Source organism: Carassius auratus, unplaced genomic scaffold (genome assembly GCF_003368295.1).
Source record: "Carassius auratus strain Wakin unplaced genomic scaffold, ASM336829v1 scaf_tig00002695, whole genome shotgun sequence".
Lineage (NCBI taxonomy): Eukaryota > Metazoa > Chordata > Actinopteri > Cypriniformes > Cyprinidae > Carassius > Carassius auratus.
In genome coordinates, this window is record NW_020523475.1 from 1 (window position 1) to 18,403 (window position 18,403).

At 36.6% G+C, this 18,403-nt stretch overlaps 1 protein-coding gene, 1 long non-coding RNA gene and 1 pseudogene across 5 annotated transcripts; 1 reads left to right on the forward strand and 2 right to left on the reverse strand.

Annotated features, from left to right (window-relative positions):
- Positions 1–525: 525 nt before the first annotated feature.
- LOC113070010 (uncharacterized) lies at positions 526–2,843 on the reverse strand. The gene is made up of 6 exons (XR_003279845.1): positions 2,606–2,843; positions 1,748–1,947; positions 1,349–1,452; positions 1,057–1,149; positions 718–777; positions 526–625 (listed from the first exon to the last, which is right to left on the reverse strand). It is a non-coding gene; the product is annotated as an uncharacterized LOC113070010 (long non-coding RNA).
- Positions 2,844–3,813: 970 nt separating this feature from the next.
- Positions 3,814–9,611, forward strand: LOC113070012 (NAD kinase 2, mitochondrial-like). 4 transcript variants are annotated; one of them, XM_026243160.1, is made up of 13 exons: positions 3,814–3,885; positions 4,621–4,764; positions 6,287–6,375; positions 6,464–6,552; positions 6,660–6,741; positions 6,825–6,908; positions 7,552–7,688; positions 8,320–8,407; positions 8,544–8,687; positions 8,777–8,832; positions 8,926–8,980; positions 9,213–9,336; positions 9,593–9,611. In XM_026243160.1, exons 1-11 carry the CDS (start codon positions 3,874–3,876, stop codon positions 8,973–8,975), a joined length of 975 nt encoding a protein of 324 aa, XP_026098945.1. In that variant the 5' UTR covers positions 3,814–3,873; the 3' UTR covers positions 8,976–8,980; positions 9,213–9,336; positions 9,593–9,611. The 4 variants fall into 4 exon arrangements, with proteins under 4 accessions (XP_026098945.1, XP_026098942.1, XP_026098944.1 ...); XM_026243157.1 differs by having other exon boundaries at positions 3,848–4,236; positions 4,521–4,764; XM_026243159.1 differs by having other exon boundaries at positions 3,848–4,236; positions 4,521–4,764; positions 8,592–8,687.
- A 636-nt stretch (positions 9,612–10,247) lies between these two features.
- LOC113070011 (S-phase kinase-associated protein 2-like) lies at positions 10,248–17,169 on the reverse strand (annotated as a pseudogene).
- Positions 17,170–18,403: the final 1,234 nt, after the last annotated feature.

Sequence of the window (18,403 nt, forward strand, 5' to 3'; positions counted from 1 at the left end):
AAAATATTTTCTTAACATAGAAAAAAACATTAACAGTCAAAGGTTGGTGCTTGAACCTGAAAAGCCTAAGAAGAATAACAAAATGTACCATTGGTGCTCCCCTGTGTCCAATTAAAGCAGGAGCTGATCCCAGACTGCTCCGCTCTTTAATGCAGGGGGAGTACATGCCCAGAGGAACCAAGAACAGAGTCACTAGAACAGTTATGTACAGCACCGTGATGGCCATCCCTCTCACTAAAGCAAACACAGGCAGAGAATTCACCATACAAAGATGCACTTTCTGTGTTACAAGATGCATCAGGGTGGTTAAAAAAAAGGATAATTGGAAATATATTATACCTAAAAACTCATCCTTACCTCTGATATTGATACGGAAGACATGCATGGCTATTGGCCAAGATAATAGGGTCATTAAAACTACACCACCTATGTGTAGATATGGAGCAGTTACCTGACAAATGGGAAAGGAGGACATTAAATATCACAGTTATGTGCTCCAATATTAATATAATGATAGGAAACATGCCTGAAAAGATAAAAGTACAGTCTTCCACTCCTTGCTCCATAAATCTGTGAGAACAGATGAGGCCACGATGGAGAGAATCAAAGTCACTGAGATCCCGATCTATCAAAAGAGATGACCATCAATTTAAAAGTGTAAAGCATAAAATCTCAGACATTTAGTTTGTTACACAGATGAGATGTGGATGAAATTACCTTGTGACACCGATGTAAATATAACCTCTGGCCTTCTGAGAGAAGACAAACTGCCAGCAGCTGTGAATGTAAACATATTTCTTAATAGCAGATTATCGGATGGACTTTTAGTAACTTGTTATGGAGACTTTTAAGAATGAAAGGCAAAACAGTTAAAAACATTGACAACTATGATCCAAGAGGTACATTTAATGTCACAGTGGAGAACATTAAACTCTTATAGTGATTTCTTAACTGTGAGTTTTTTGCTTTTGAAAAAAATGTATTATTTTTGTTTGAAAAAAAAAAAAAGATTCAAACAGTGGTTATTATGAGAATGACTTTACTTAAAGCACATACCAGCAAAACAGCAACATAAGTGAACAAAAAACAGCAAGAATCAACAAAACTATGGACCATGGAAACCAGAAGCCAAGGTTACCAAAATTAAACCTGGAGGCAAAGCAGAAGAAATATTACTTTAGTGTATTCCAGCTAAATTACCTAAATTGAGCGATCTTTAAAAAATGTATGTGTCTACTGAACTATTAAAAGAAATGTTGGAAAACAACTTTGTTTAAACAAAATAACAGTAATGAATAATGGAAGTCAATAAAATATCTAAAATATATCTTTAATGTGTGACACAAACCAGTCAAAGTCATTGTAGTCATTCTGTGCTTCACTCCAGAAGTACAGGAACACCAGACTGAGACAAAATGTCAGAACGATCAGAGCAAAACTGCCACACTCCAGCTGCAAGATTAAACACAGTTAAGCCTTTTTAAGCCATTATATAATGCATAAATAACTGGTTTACTAACATTGCAATTTCAACCTGACCTAAATATTACTATAATAACCACACATGGGCATGTAAGGACAAAAAAACCTCATAAGGGAATTTTTGAAGTACTTTTTTTGCATCAAAATTTCCTCTCACTGTGAGAAGCAATGCATATTTGCTTCGATCGAGTTAACTTGCTTAAGTGAACAGATACATTTTAAATGATCTCAGCATGTGCAGTATAAGTTAAAAGTCCGAGAACACCTTCGAGCAGCAGCAGTGTCCAGGCTGAGCATGTGTGAGCTGATTACGCCTCCACTGACAGCCGTAGAGTCCAGCTAGACAGGAGACAAAGGGCTGGTGCTCATAACGCTGAAGCAGCCTCTGGCGGGCCATTTCCAGCTTTCCCAACTTCAGGGTTGGCTCGGTCTGTGTTGCGCCCATAAGCGAGATGAATGAGGGTTCTGTCAATGTATAAATAAAACAAGTACTTTCATTCCTTAATGATTTTACAGTTTATGTTTAAAGCATTGAGATGATGTTAGCTACTAATAATCAGTACGTTATATTAAAAATGTCACTTTAATAATGTTTTTTTTTTCAGCTATGCCAGTGTAATTTCCAATTGTACAATTTTAATTAAATTTCATTACATAAGCCAGGCTGATTATACAACGCTTGGCTATGACTCTCATCCTGAAAGAATACAAATAAAAACACTAATAATGATGCAATTGTCCTAAATAATTAATCTATAATATAAATAATAATTGCTATTCGTTCACTGTCGCCTCCTGTTTTCCGGACAGCGGTCAGAATTTGTATTTTTCAGTGGTATTTTATTTACAGCCAGACGCATTGCATACTTATGCCTTGATTAACATGTGACTGAAAAGAAGTAGATTACAGATACTGAAGACACCAAGTTTTCAGCCTTGAAACAAAACAAGTATTCATAACGCGAAGCACTAATGTCCCACATCCCTCATTTATTCATGCACATTCAGCCCACAGAAAGGACATCACGTTGACACTAGCCGACAAACTTGTTTACATAATCGCTTTTCAGTATGGTAATCGTGCCAAAATGTTGTTTGTGGGAGCAAAGGTTGAGTATCTCACCGATTAACTGAAGCTGGTGGCCGTCACGTCAAGCGCGCCGGTGTCTCCGTCTGTCCGTGTGCTGTCCGCTTCTCTTTCTCAAGTGAAAGGAAATACCCCCCGTAGCTTCTTCACTGACCTACTGTGTGGCACTGCAGTTATGGGGAACGAGAGCGTGAAAAAATATCGAGTTCTAGATTAAAACATTTTCTGCTTGGGTTTGTGTCTCTGAGCTACTGAATGGTAGTGTTTTTGTGCGTCCGCGTCTGTTAAATGTAATTGAATTTGCATAACAATAGGGCCGCTTTGCACTTTCAGTGCACGTACATTTTTGATTGCTTATTTACGTCTTGACGAAACTGTGGGAAACTACTGATATATGATGTATGGAGACCCATTTTTTATTAATTGAAAAATCGATATGACCAATTAATTTTAATAAACATATATAACTGGTCTATTAAACAGTAAATCGAATGCGACGCAAGTTTACAAGACAAGCACAGTGGAGCCCTAAATAAAATTCCCATAGCAATTATTTACGCATCCTATATGCTAAGTCACTGTCAAGTGCTGGAAGAAGGGACGTTTTTAAAAAAGGTAGGGTTATAATCTATCTTGCTTCAGAGTTCAATGTAGTTCATTGTGGTTGGCAAGAACTCTCGTGCATTCTGTTCGGCAGTTATCCAAGGTACCACACTCAAGAAGTTTTTAGAATGAAAGAGCTTGTCTTCCTGAACTATTCGTCCTTCTACATTATTTTAACACTTTGAACATCAAGCTCAAGCTTTCCTTCCAAGCAAGGAAGAAGATACAAGAAGATAAAATTAATTGGACTCACAATGCCCAGCAATTAATTCGATTATTTTTTACTGAGCTTAAACAATAAACTATAAACATAAAAAATAATATGATGTAAGCTACATAAAAAATAAAAACTAGGGGGTACATTACAAAACACTGAGTTCATTATTAATTATAACTGCTATAATAAAAAGTACTTTTTTCTAGAACTTGCTACATTTCATGAAACTTTTTTAATATAATTTTCCATAGTGTCAACAACTATGGAAAAAACTGTGTTACAGAAATATCATGGTTTTAAGTTATTGCAATATATATTTTTTAATTGTTATCTAGAAATCTTAGGGTAAACTGTTGAGATATTAGTCATAAATATGATGTATTAGACACCTAGACTTCAATGATCCCGTACAGAATGGACACACTAGCACAAAAAAACTCTATCCAAAGCCACGCCCACCGAGTCAGCGCTACGTGCTTAAAAGATGGCGGCATGTGTGAGTGTGGGATCTGATGTTTTTATTAGCCTGAAGTTTTTGATTTGAAGAGCTGTATTTAAGCAGACGCTAAACGCCGGGTTTCCGTAGATCGCTTAGACTTGCGCTCTCCGTCGTTCAGATGTCTGAGGGCAGATAGACGGGGATGTGATCGGTCACCGCTTGGGGAGGTAGAGTTGGTGGCCAGGTTGTCATGCTAAAACTGACAGCTGTACGTTAATCAGCTAGCTGTTCACGTACACTAAGAAAGGGTATAGTGCACGAAACCTTCAGAAAACGTGACCTTCTGTGCTTCAGACACTACGGAGCCGCTAAAGTCAGTCAGAGCTGCTGTGGTCATATGTTTAAAAAGTAAGATTAGGTGCTATACCTTTGTTAGCAGGTGAACTGTCAGTCACCGAATACTGCTGATTAAGTAACTTTAACACCTTACAATCCCATAGATAAATCAGTCTTGTGTGTTTAGTGCAGTTTACACTGCTTTTATTTACTCCGTAAAGCACCTGCAGCATATTGAAGCCTTTAAGCTCCTTTAATGAGGAGGACAGGATTCAAGCACTGAATGACTGACTATTTTCATTGTGTAATTCATTTTGTGGTTTCTGGTCATTTTCCCCAATACTATTGTGCGGTAGTATAATGCTATCCCGAGCTTTAAGGAAATCCCTTTCCTATGGAAATCAACTAGTGGCGGGTTTCACTGGGAGCTATTGTAGTCGTCTGTGTTTTCATCAGACCGCCGCGTGTAAAGCTGCTTCGCGAGCTGAATGTGGCTTCAAACCGGCGAAGGTGGCTGTTGTGACGAAGACCACGCGGTATGAATTCGAGCAGCAGAGATATCGCTATGCGGGACTGTCCGAGGAGGACCTTAAACAGTTGGTAAGCAGACATTTGTTTATCAGACACACCGCTTTATCTTGTTAGTGCTTGTAGGGCGGGTGCTGTATAAAAATAGACGTAAAGTCTCTTAAGGTAATGTTAACCACAGGTGTGTTACTTAATTTTTTTTTACTTAGAAATGTAAACCCGCTTAATAGTCTACTCTAACCCAAATAAGGTTGCCCTACATATTAACGGCACAGTTCTATACATTCCGCATTAACACACTGTTCTTTCAGACTGTTTGTGTATAGTAGTATACACAACAGTAGATTAATAGTGTTATAGCCTTAGGTACAATACATGTATGCATTTTTATTGTCATACATTTTATTAAACATTTAAGTAATATGCAAAATGCTGATTCAAAATCTACCAGCTGGCGATGGTGTTTTATATATATATATATATATACATATACATATACATATATATATATACTTTTCCAGCAGCCTTGATTTAGGAATTATTTTTCCCATTCAATTTCCCCATAGGGATTTACCAAAAAAAAAAAAAAAAAAGTCTTGATTTAAGCCATAAAGCTTACAAAAAAAAAATAGAAAAGTCTTACAAACTACAATCCCCTGAAGCATTGCAAATAGCAATTAAATTAAAAACGATTTAGAAATATCCAACTATTGACATATTTGACGTTAACTGCAAAAATATGCATATACATATTTTTTAGGGATGCACGATAATATCGGCACAACATCGGTATTGCTTAAAATGACCATCATCGGTATCGGCCGATATGAATATTTCTGCCGATGAGCCAAACCAATATTCCCCAAGTGAAATAATTGACCTGTTTTTCAAATGTGAATGTCTGTTTACATTTGTAAAATAATACATTTATGGTAGAATCAGTACAGAAGAGATACATGGATTTCTCTTCAGTAAAATTAAAGTTTAAATATATCAGGCAAAAAATTTGTATATATATCGATATCGGCATCGGCCAAAATTATTTTGAAAATATCGGCATATCGAATATCGGCCAAAATCCAATATTGTGCATCCCTAATATTTTTAAGTCATTTGACTGCATATGAAAACTGGCTTGATTGCTGGGTTCAGATCCACCCACACTAGTATTGTACTCTTGCTAATTTTTACATCTTTCAGTGGCAAAAAATAAAAATAATAGTAGTACACTTTTGTGCATTTCCAAATTCAGCATATATCATTTGTTATGCTTTATGGGAGTGGATGGGCACTTTGGGTTATTTTGGCGCACTTTTGCTTGTTGCTATTTTCTGAATGGGGAGGTTTCTTTGCAGAATTATAGGTAATGTATTTTTTCCACAGTTAAACCTGATTATTAAAATAATTTGAAATAATGCAGGTTGATGGCTTCAGCAAATTTTTATATTTGGATATTAAATGAACAAATACCTTCATAAAAATGGTATCTTTATATATCTGGATGTATTGAAGGGTTAACTTTGTAAACTATAATTTTATCTAATACTTTTGACCTCACTTTTTTTTTTGACCTGTCTTCAAATCGTCATCACAGCTTGCACTGAAAGGATCCAGTTACATTGGGCTTCTGGAGAGACACAATGTACACACCTTCAATGTTGGACAGATTGTGGACAGCCTACAGTAAGAGGATGACCAGAAATGGAAACTGACATTATTTGAAGGAATTTTCAAACAGTTTTTCAAAACCGCTCGTCTTTCATTTTTGTAGGAAAGAAGGCATTGAGGTGCGCATTGTCAAAAGAGGAGAGTATGATGAGGACACAGTAAGATGGGCTGATGCCATCATCTCTGCTGGAGGTAAAGCTCAGGTTTAGCCTTTAATGCTTGATCATTTTAACTCCAGTCTACACATGAGAAATAGTTTTCTCTTTTGGTAAATTCTAATAGACTTGTTTATTTCTTAGGTGATGGCACCATGCTACTAGTTGCCAGTAAAGTGTATGATAAGAACAAACCTGTATTGGGGGTCAATACAGACCCAGAAAGGTAATAAAAAATCCCTTATCATAAATGATTCTTATTTGTTTTATAAATCTATAATGTAGCTGTGTTTGTTTTTGTATCTAAAGGTCAGAAGGTCACCTGTGTTTACCTGTGCACTATACACACGCCTTTTCTGAGGCCTTACAGAAACTCAGGAAGGGGGAGTTCAGGTGGGTACCTCTTACTTACACTCCACAGTAATCCCATTTGCACTCAGTTGTTTTCTTCCACACCTCTTCTAGAAGCACTCTGCAAAAGTACTGCTAGTTCAAGAAGTTTTAATTCAAGTGAGCAATTCTTATTAAAAATAAGATTGATATAGACCATGTACCCCACAGGAAAGCTAATGTTAGTAGCTAATAAATATTTCTTATGGGACACATTTATCTTCCTCTTGGGGGAGGTGCTTTCTAGCTTAGAAAGCCAAATCCCCCATTAAGCCGTATTCAAGGCTAGGGACGTGTTTGTGTGCCAACGAAACCATTTGTCCACTAAGAATTATAGGTTATGAGTAGCTGATGATTAGCACCTGGCATACACATAAAAATCCACTCCAACCAATTCTATAAAATTAAATGTCTAAATTATCCTTTAATCATAAATAACTGTGATTGATCGAGCCTTACCACTGTGGAGAAAAGTAATAGGCAACATTGAACCTGACCCATATGATGCCACTTTAGAACTGCCTGTTTTTTGGGGGGTCCCCTTTTTTATTCTTCTCATCATTCTACCTGCTTTTTTTGTTTCTATGATGTACCTCCCTGTCTCTTTTATTCCTTCTGTTTTCTAAAAAGTAACTGTCTCCGTTAGGTGGCAGTGGCGTCAGCGTATCCGTATGTATTTGGAGGGCACCGGGATCAATCCGACTCCAGTGGACCTGCACGAGCTGCAGCTGAGCCTCGAGCAGCACAGCAAGGCGCACCGCATCACCACTCAAACTCAGAGCAGTACGATGTACACATTGCTATCTCAACAAAACATTCTTCTGATCCACAATTCTAATTTTTGCAAATACGCTCCAGAAATTTCCAGGATCGATTTCACAGCAAAATATCATTTTATTTCTGTATTAGATTGAATTAGTTATTAGTTATTTAAATATAAAAAATAATTAAATATGCTGTGCTGATTTTCATTATTTTTATTACAGGAGTAAGATGTTTTTTTTTTTTTTTTTTATAAAATAATAAAAATTTTGTACACATAAAAAAATAAATTATAATCATAATTATATCATTTATAAACATAGTTTTAATTAGTATTTTACTTTCCGTTTAATTCGATGTCTTAATTTTAATAAGTTTTCTTCAGAATTAGATTTTTAGTATTTTGTCTACTGGCATTTTCTTGTTTAATGCAGGTGTCATGTTACATAATAGTATAACATAGCGTGTACCAAATAAATATATATTTTATATGTTTTTAAGAAAAGCAGTAATAAAACTCCACCCTGACTTTATTATTTTGTTAGAAGATTTTGCTCTGAACATGTTTGTGGCATCTTTGTGCTGTATAGACTACAAAAACTATCGTTCCAGAAGGCACAAAGATAACAATGCTATCATGTTTTTGTGACAGGTAGGACACACGACAGTTCTGAAAGGCCTCACCTACTCCCTGTCCGAGGGCTCAATGAGATCTTCATTGGGGAGTCCCTTTCATCCAGGTATTTATCCCCACCCACTATTCAGTATATAAAGAAGCAGTGGCCATCCAGAACATTGCTTTTCATCAAGCACTTTTCCTCCTTTCCTCCATGCATCCCCCATCTCCCCTTACTTGTGGATTTCTGTTTGCCACAGGTTGAAGTATAAATCCTTCAAACCCCATCTTAACCTCTCGCTTCATAGGGCTTCATACTACGAAATATCCATCGATGACGGGCCGTGGGAGAAGCAGAAGAGCTCAGGACTTAGCATTTGCACTGGAACTGGATCTAAAGCCTGGTGAGTCAGAGCAGTGCTGTACTGAAGTGCTCTCACAACATGTCAAGAGATGTAAGACTTACAGAATCTTTAACTCTTCCTTCATCCAGGTCCTACAATATTAATAAACTCGTGGAGCAGGCAGTGGAGGATGTCCTTAGAATAGGTTAGGAACTCAAAAACAAAAGTTAATATATTATACACATTCTCCATTACATATGTTTCTAATCAAGCATGATATTTCTTTTCTGTACCCTAGGTAAATTAAAAAACTGGTTTGGATGTTCCTCTAAATCGGGAGTTCATTGAGAGTGGTAAGTTCAAAGTCTGTTTTTGTTTATACAAGTATTTTTTTTTTATAATTACTCCTTATTAGTGTGCTCAGTCAGTGACTGAAGTATCATTTTGTATTTTAAAATGACATTTTAAAAATGGTTTAAATGTCAAATTAAATAAAATGACTTTTCCTCATTGTTGCAATAGTTTAAATGTATACATTTTATATTCTGCACATTAAATAATTGGTCTCTTTTTTTTTATGTTCAGTGACTGAAACATACAACGAGTCGCTGATCTTTGACCCAGAGGAGGACAAACTTTTCTTCAGTATAAGGGAGCCAATAGTCAACAGAGTATTTTCCAATAGCCAACAAAGAGGTTTTGCCAAAAAGTGAGCTCCAACTTCTCACAACTGTCTGGAAAATGATTAAGTATTAATAATATATTAATCTTGGTTTACAGAAAAAAAAATTTACATTTCAAAATTGTATAACCTGATATGAAATCTGAACATCTTGAATCCATAAATGCTGTAAAATTAGTTTGTTAATTTCATAATACCTAGTGCATTAACTGTTTTTCCCCTATGTTTGTGACTAAACAAGCCTGCAAGATGAAAACACTGTGCTCATGTTTGTTTTGGGCAGGGTCTGCGTCCGCTCAAGGTGCTGGGATGCCTGCATGGTGGTGGATGGTGGGACGTCCTTCGAGTTTAATGATGGTGCCATTGCTACAATCAGCTTAAACGAGGAGGACCTGTTGCGAACGGTCATTCTTGATTAAATCCTTTGACACGTCAAACTCTATTTATTGAAGACTGAATAATTGTCTTTTAAGCCGGACTTTGAGATGGACAGCAGGTTCTTTAAGCACTCAGTTTTAAGGGAGGATGGAGTTTGCAGTTGAAATGAACATATATATAAATTTATATATCAGAATTTCACACTTCTGTAGAGTGTGCTGAAATGATCCTCTTGTTTGTAGAATACAGAAATAAACTAAATACTTTTCCTATCAAATACACCAGCATTATATTGTCACATCACTAGATCAGCCATCAGTGTGTTAGAAATGTGATGCAATTGTTTAAGATCGTGTACTCAAAGATAACTGAATACTGTTGTGCCAAACATGCACAGAAGTATTTTGTAAATGTAGAAATAAAAAATGTCTGAAACGGCAACCTGAAAAATTCTTTATATTTTAGTTTTTGACGTACGCAATAGGGAAAATTCATACTTTATTTGTAACATTTAGATTTGTTTGTGGAGTAGGAATGTAAAAAACGGAAATTGAAAGGGGTGGCTTTAAATAAAAAGCAATACATTTTATTTACAATTCAGACAATTCATAAAAATACGTCTAGGAACATCCAAAGTGGTAAAAAATTCAAGTTTTCAAACATTAAAATAGTTCCGAAAAACGGAAGAAATTCACAATATTTTCTCTGCTCTGAAAGCACCGGTTTTAATGCTTCTGCATATTTGGGAACTTCTTAAGATTAACATAAAACCATTGTCTTATTACTAAACTAGATAATCCTTTGATAATCCTAGAGTGAAACTGGAAACGTACTTGATCATGGCAGGAAAACAGATCTTGAGTGACAAACAGAACCTACCATTATATTCTAGATTTCACCTGAAGCAATAAACATCTAGTGAAACTCGTCATTTTCAAAATTACAGCTACTGGTACCAAACATTAAATCACTCTTCATCTTTGCAATGTAACAAGAACGCCACTCAATTCAAGATTGTCAGGAACTCCAACACAATTGTCATCTTCACTAAATTGAAACAGTTGCAATATAAAACAAGGACTTGCCAGTGATGTTAAAATGCTTTTTTTAAAATCACAAATAATTCTAATAGGGCACAATTAAGAGATATATGGACTATTATAAAAGCTATTTGGTTCACCCTGTAATCATTAAAACCATCAATGTTTGTACACAAGTCGACAGTGCATTCCCCAAAGCGTGCGATCCTTTCTTGATGCCGAGGTGGGACGTGCCACGGTGGAGAAAGGCTGTGTGTTGATCTGTATGTGCGGTAGACCTTTACAAAGAATGGGCAGGTAGCTGTCCTGTATGAGCCCGAAGACCTCCAGGGTCTGCAAATTTAGAAACTTTTCAAAGTCACTGTAAAGAAAAAAAGAGAAGGAATATTTAGGTGTCTGTAAGCAGGCACTGTACTCGAACAAAAAATACTGGTCTTTTCTTTCTGAATTGAACAAATCTCTTACATGAGTGAAGCTGGGTGGATCTGATAACAGCGGCTCACTGCCAGATGTCTCAAGGAGGAAAGCTGCTGCAGGACTGGGAAACTGTCTGTTGTCACAAGCACACTATCACTGTAAAGATAAAGCACATAAACGAATGTCAACCTCAAGCTGTTTGCTATTAGGCACCTGATCAACAATCAATCAAATTATGAACTCGCCTCAAATCTAGGTTTGTAATGTTCGGACATCGTTTAACTACAGCTTTAACATCTGAAACACAAAAAAAGCACTCATTGTTGTTGCATGAAATGGTTACAAATGCATTTACGTAACACTGAACTTGCTTTCCTTACCTTCCATGGTGAGGTTTTGTCTGTAACCACTGATGTTCAGGTGAGAGACGCTGGAGGGAATGTTGGCAGCAATGGCTTGAACATGGAGATTACTGAAGTCACACCATGACACATTCATTTCTTCAATTCTGGGGAGAGAAAGAAAGTGATGGGCTTTAAAATTGGTCATATTTTTACATCATTTTCTTTGAACACTAGAGGTAAAACAATTGATGTACTTTGAAAAGATACGGTCTCACTTTATGTTTTGTGAATGTGTGGCCAAATATGGTGACACGCACACACACACAGACACACTCCCAGGGAGCAGTTAGGGGTTTGGTGCCTTGGCTCAAGGATCTCATGTCGTGGTATTGAGGGTGGAAGAGAGCACAGTACATTCACTCCCCCACCGACATATATTCCTGCCAAACTGGAGACTTTAACCCACAAATAAATCTGGATACAAGTCCGACTCTCTAACCATTATGCCACGACTGCCCCATGTGTCTTTGTAGTAGTAGTAAAAAAAAATATTCAGTACAATGTACTTGTGTTCATGATTTGATGGTATTGAGGTGGGATGTATTTACAGAAATTAAGTACATGTAACTGCATGCTGATATAAAATTAAAAGTAGTGTAAAACATACACAGTAAGTGCACTGTATCAGATGATGAGAGTTTGGATGTACACGAACACTTAAAATTTGGTAAGATTTAGTGCTTTTGAAAGTCTTGAATACACATCAAGGCTGCACTTATTTGATCAAATGCAGTAAAAGAAAAAAAAAAAAAAGAAAAAGGATATTTGTAAAATATTACTACAATTAAAAAGGACTGAGTTCTACTTCAAAATATTTAAAAAGGTACATTATAAAAAAATGTATTGCAAAGCTGAATTTTCAGCGAATATTACACTAGCCTTCAACATCACATGATCCTAAAGAAATCATTCTAATGTGTTAATTTGGTGCTCATGAAATACTGCTTATTACCAAGGTTCAAAACAGTAGTGCTGCTTAATAATTCTGTGGAAACAAATTTGAGATTTTATGGTATAAAATAGGGGTGTCCATGGTTAACCGGTTAACCGATTAACCGTTAAAAATTGTGTAACCGAGTGAAACATTTTGCTCGGTTAAGTGACGTCAATGGCGTGCATTGAATTTAGTTGTAATACATTTTTGCACCACCAGAGACCGCCAGAGCGCTCCCAGACATTTGTAATGTCCACAAGTAGTAGTCATTTTTCTATATGAAGCGGGCTAATACGAGTGACGGGGCAAAATGCAAGTATTGCAATACAGTGCTTAGATATACTTCAAGTACAACCTCGTTGTTGTAATCTCAACAGCCAACACCCGGGCATCATTAGGCCGGTCAGGACACACTGGATGCGTGGCGAAAGCATCTCAGCTGCGTGGCGTGTCTGTTTTTAATTCGGTTCCCATGTTAACAGGTTAGAGCTTGCCGACTGCCTGCGTGAGACGCGCGGCTCAGGCGCGGCTCGACGCGTGCATGCTAGAAATAGAACCGACGCCTTGTTGGAAGCGTTTCCAGGCAAAGTATAATAGGAAAATATGTTTATGTCATTTTGTACAAAAATACATATTAATTCATGACATTTTGATATTTGAAAGTCTATAGGTTGACATAAATTCAGATATAAATGTAATTTAAATAAATAAATAAATAATTATCGCTTTTCAAATATTGTACGTGTCAAACATAGTCATAGTCATAGCCTTAGCGAGGCGGCCGCGGAGTCTGCTTGTTACCTTTTGCCTTATACATTTTAGGCTTATTCTCAAATTCAGATTGTGTTAATGGGCGGCATTATTAGGCAGTTTTAATAGGACAATTTGACCGGAGAGATTAAATTTTGTCGGACATTCCTTTTTTTTTTCGGCCAATGTCCGGAAATTACTATGGTTATGGTTACTATGGCACACTATGGTTAACCGAGTATTAACCGCTAAGGGCCTCGGTTAACGGTTAATGAAAAACTTGAGAACGTGCAGCCCTAGTATAAAAGTTAACCTTACCGAGTGCAAGATTTTAGCATCTCAGCCAGCGATTCAGGGGAAAAGCCTGAACAGCCACACAGATTCAGTCGGACAATTTCCGTATTTTCAGCCAGAGAACTGCAAAACAGCAAAATACAGGTTCAAGGTCTTCATAGGTTCATATTTAAATTTGCAAATAAAATATATACAGTTAAATCTGCAGCTTTAGATAAAGGATTCTAAATGTTACCAGTGGCTAATAACACTACAAAAATAACTGCAATTATTTCTCCATAAAATACATAACCGGTAATAGAAATAAATGTGACTGTTTGGCAGACCATCTGGTGAGATTTACTTGTTAGACTGACAGAGCCCAAATAAACTGCCAACAGCAAGAATAGTTTTCTCTAAGTCTTTCAACACAAACACTAAATGCGGTTTGATTTGTTGCGATTAAAACCCTTTTGACTGGTACATGTGCTTTGCTAACAAAAAATAATAATAATAATACAGTTAAACGTTTAAAATGACTTTAAGACTTAAGTGAGTAAAATGTCTTTTAGATTATAACTTACTGAATTATGCTATCAGAGAGCACCAGTCCTTCGAGACTGAGATTCTGTAGATGTTTGCAGCGTGACAGAATGTCTTCGAGAACAGATGTCTCCACTGTGCAGTTGGATAAATCCAGATGTTGGACACGAAGTTTCCTGTAATTTAAAATGCACTAAATTTACAAACGCAAGATGCCAAACAACAGCAGCACTTCCACAACATGACTTTGTCGTGACACTGTGAAAACACACATTACTCACTGTGCACTTTTAAAGCTGGGTTGACCAATGCAGGTGTGTGGACAGCGCAGCCTCAAGACTCCAGCTGAGAGAACCTGCCCAAGCTCAGCATCTAACTGAGCCTTTCCCACCAGGTCCACGCTGTGCCACAGAGATTCATCAAACCTACAGATGCACAGTTTTGACTATTATTACATGCAACTGAGGTCAGTGATCAGTGGTCTTCCAAACTTCTAACGTTGTAAGAAGAGTGCATGAATAACTTACGCTAAACAATGCCAGCGCTTGCAGACCCGTGATGTCCGGAGGAGATCTTGCAGTGAGAGACGTGACAGGATTCCCAGCAATAGCTCATCAGGCAGACTGTCCCAACACAAGCCTGCTGAGGGACAAACAAGTTCACAAATTAGACTCTCTACTGGCCATACAAGACCATGTTATTTTTTATAAGCAATTACAATATCAACTACTAACTAATAAAATGCCAACTAAATTATCTTGAGAACAGTCAGTGGCCACCTAAGTGGAAGTTTACAAGGTAATAGTAAGCTGTTTGTTCATGCATCTATGTCCCATGTCCACTTTGAATATTTTATACAAAAAAAAAAAATAAGTATATATATTAGAGGTGGGCCGTTATCGGCATTAACGTGCTGGGTTAACGCGAGACTCTTATCGGGCGATATAAAAATTATCGCCGTTAATCTATTCTCAAAATTGGGTTTGGAGCTAGGTCTATACGAAGCAAGCTATGATGACTTTCACCTTGATATTTTATGTAACCGACTGGCTGAGGCCAGCCTAAAAAGAGGACAGTTGACGGGCCACTGCTGCGCATCGTCAAAAAAGCGTATCTTTTTTACATGTTTTTACGCCTTACCGCTTGTCGATTTAAACATTAAAGCATCCAAACAAGATGGGGAAAAGCTGAACATCATGCTCGAAAAAACTGTCAGTAATTTCTTAAGTGAAAGTAAACAGTTGAGGGAAAAATGGGATGCGTATTATTTTGGATGCGTTCATCGTCTCTTAAAGTGACCGCGCCTAATTTAGCTACTGGCTGCTGTAATGTTTTATCCAAGAAAATGAAAATCACTCACTGCTCTTGACAGAATTACTTTGTAGTTTTAACAGTCAAACCAAAATTTATTCAGACACCAGATATATTTTTTTATATATATAGCAAAACTGTAATAATGTGAGAAATGTTGAAGGTGTCTGAATAAATTTAGGTTTGATTGTATATCCAGAGCTATTTTACATTTAATTATTTGGTTTCTGTACCTTGATACCTACAAACTTGAAAAAAAACGTAAACATTGGTGTGAAACAGGCGTAATGTTGTTTGCACCTTGTGCAATGTGGAATTAGTTTACAGCTTTTTTCAAGCACTTTGTGATGCATTTTGGAAACAGGAGATGAGCCCCTTTTCTAATGCACCACCTAGCTTGATAAACCCCCTCTCAAAGACTTACTGTTTGTCAATTATATTTGGGTAACACACATATTCTGAATGCCTTCGGCAGAATTCGAATGAGCCATTTTAATCTAGATTAATCTCAAAATCACAGTGAGATTAATCTAGATTAAAAAAAAATTAATCCATGCCCACCCCTAATATTATATATACATACATATTATATATATACATACATACATATATATATATATATATATATATATATATATATATATATACATACATATATATATATATATATACACACACACACACATATCTTATGTAGATATACATAAAGCCTGATGTTTCATATTTGCATATTAAAATTATGCATCAAATTATGCATTAATCAAGTCACAAACCTGCCGATTCTCTTCTTTTCCTGGGACGTCTGGCAAGAACAAATGCGTTTTCCTCATTTTCTTTCCCTTTTGCAGAAGTCAGGATCTTCTTGTGCGGGGGTGACCACTGCTGGATGAGCTCGTTCGGCGTGTTCTCAGTATCTAGACCCCCACTGCACGAGGACCGCCCTTTTCCATTTACCCCTCTGAGGCCTGCACAGGGATCCCTCCAAATTCTCACTCAGTTCTTGAAGCGGTCTACTTAAAACAAGAAAAACGTTGAGCTAAAGCAACACAACCATTGCGTGTTGTTGTAAAGATATATACATGTAGGCTATAACAGCAGAAAGCAATGTTAAAACTATAACCGCGATCTCCCAAACCTAAAGTTAAACAGTCCTTATTGCATAAGTTCAACCTAAAACAATCATAGAAAAAGCATAAATTGTCACTAACTTACACAATATGCAATATATAATAACACATTGACACAACAGCTGTTTTTGATCGTTTCTAAACTGTAAACTACGAGATCACTTCCACAACTTCTGCGATGCCCGCCATTTGTCGCGAGCTTACCTCTAACTTATAAGTTAGTATGGAGGATATTTTTTAAGATGTTTTTGAAAAACTAAACTATATATGAACTAATGACATCATTAAAAATATTTATGAAACTTGCAAAACTTAGATTTGCTTATATAAATACATGATTAGTGGGGGGGGAGTGTGCTCGGGCATCACAACAAGAAACTATAGCGCGCGCCAACTGCAAATTCTACTAAATGCATTTTTAAAAAAAGCGTCCTGCAGGTCTATGCACAACCGATCTAACATCATGTTTAACAAATACGTTTATCAGAGTCCACAGTATTTTTTTATAATACACCAAAAAGTTACAGAACTTACAAAACGCACAAAAAGTGGAGGAGAATCCAAATGTAACGTTAGCCTAACTTTTACAGAAACACTCGCATCATTCAATACTAGGAAAACGCGTAAAATACAAATAACATAGATTTGTCAAATAAAAGAGCATATTACCTTTCTTTTGACATCCTGACTTTGTACTGTTATTAGAACTCTTCACTTCTGCACACTTCCAGAAGCAGCACGGCTCCTTCTCGTCCTGCTCGCAGGCTCGCGGGCAGCGCATTTAAACCTGCCTCTCGAGCGCCTGTCCTGCAGCGATTCCATTGGTTCCTAGGTAGTTTGCCGGAAGTGATGCATTTCTGACAGAGTATCGGAGGAATATCGACTTACTGCCCTCTACTGTGGAGGACTAAACACCATACGATTCCATCTTTACACACCAAAACATAGACATGACATGACAAGACATTAAGATACAAGAATTAAGATACTTTCATCCCAGACGTAAAATTCAAAACGCATTATATTTTTTTATAAATTATTTTTACCATACAATCATGCAGGCCTTAAAATTTATTTAGCAGTAAAATAATAATTGACATTACTTGGAAAGACTTTCAATGTGTTTTTTAGAACAGACAAAATACATTATGCCTCAAACATGTTTTTTTGTTGCTGCTGTGCTAAGAAGTGGATAACTAAATAGACCAATTGATGTGTTTGCAAAAGCTAATGATGTTTCTTGTTGACGGGGCCTATCTGGTTGCATACAATTACCATTTTAAAGTAGCAGCCTATAGAAACCATGATCTAATATGCGTATATTTATATATATTCAAACTCCTGGCCTTTTTTCAGAACTGAAAAACTCACGATAGAGTGGAATTGAGTTATAAAGTCTTAACTTGGAATTATAAATTGGCATTTGCGAGGAGAAAAAGTCAGAAATGTGAGATAAAATAGGTAAACGTTATGTAAAATGCTTGAAATAATAGACCATACTGTAACTGTAGGCTAATACAATGCTAATACAATAATATGTTAACTGAATTTGCGAATATTATGTAGACCTACTGTTAAGTTTAAATTTATGCGTCAAAGATAGGGTAATCATAGCAGGTTTCATCCATAGTTTGTCTAAAAGTCTGTGTTTAGCTTCAAATGGATTCTTTTAATGACAGTATTCTATAAAATGTATTTGCATTTCGATTCTGACATCTAAAGGCACTACAATAAATTTTTTCTTCTGATTCCATGGATTGTACCCGTTTCCCTCCACTTGATACCAGTGTTTTCTGTAACCATAATGCACGAGCAGCTTCAGGTGACATAACTGTGATGTCTACTCCAAATTGGTCTATTGCCAAAATAATCCAAGTAGTCCTTAGAGTATATATAGCAACTTGTTACCAACTCAGA

Excerpts from the sequence above, each read along its gene's own strand:
- LOC113070012 (XM_026243157.1), top strand. Across the intron at positions 6,909-7,551 it reads CTCAGGAAGGGGGAGTTCAG|GTGGCAGTGGCGTCAGCGTA; the intron begins GTGGGTACCTCT and ends TGTCTCCGTTAG. Across the intron at positions 8,408-8,543 it reads GGGGAGTCCCTTTCATCCAG|GTTGAAGTATAAATCCTTCA; the intron begins GTATTTATCCCC and ends TGTTTGCCACAG.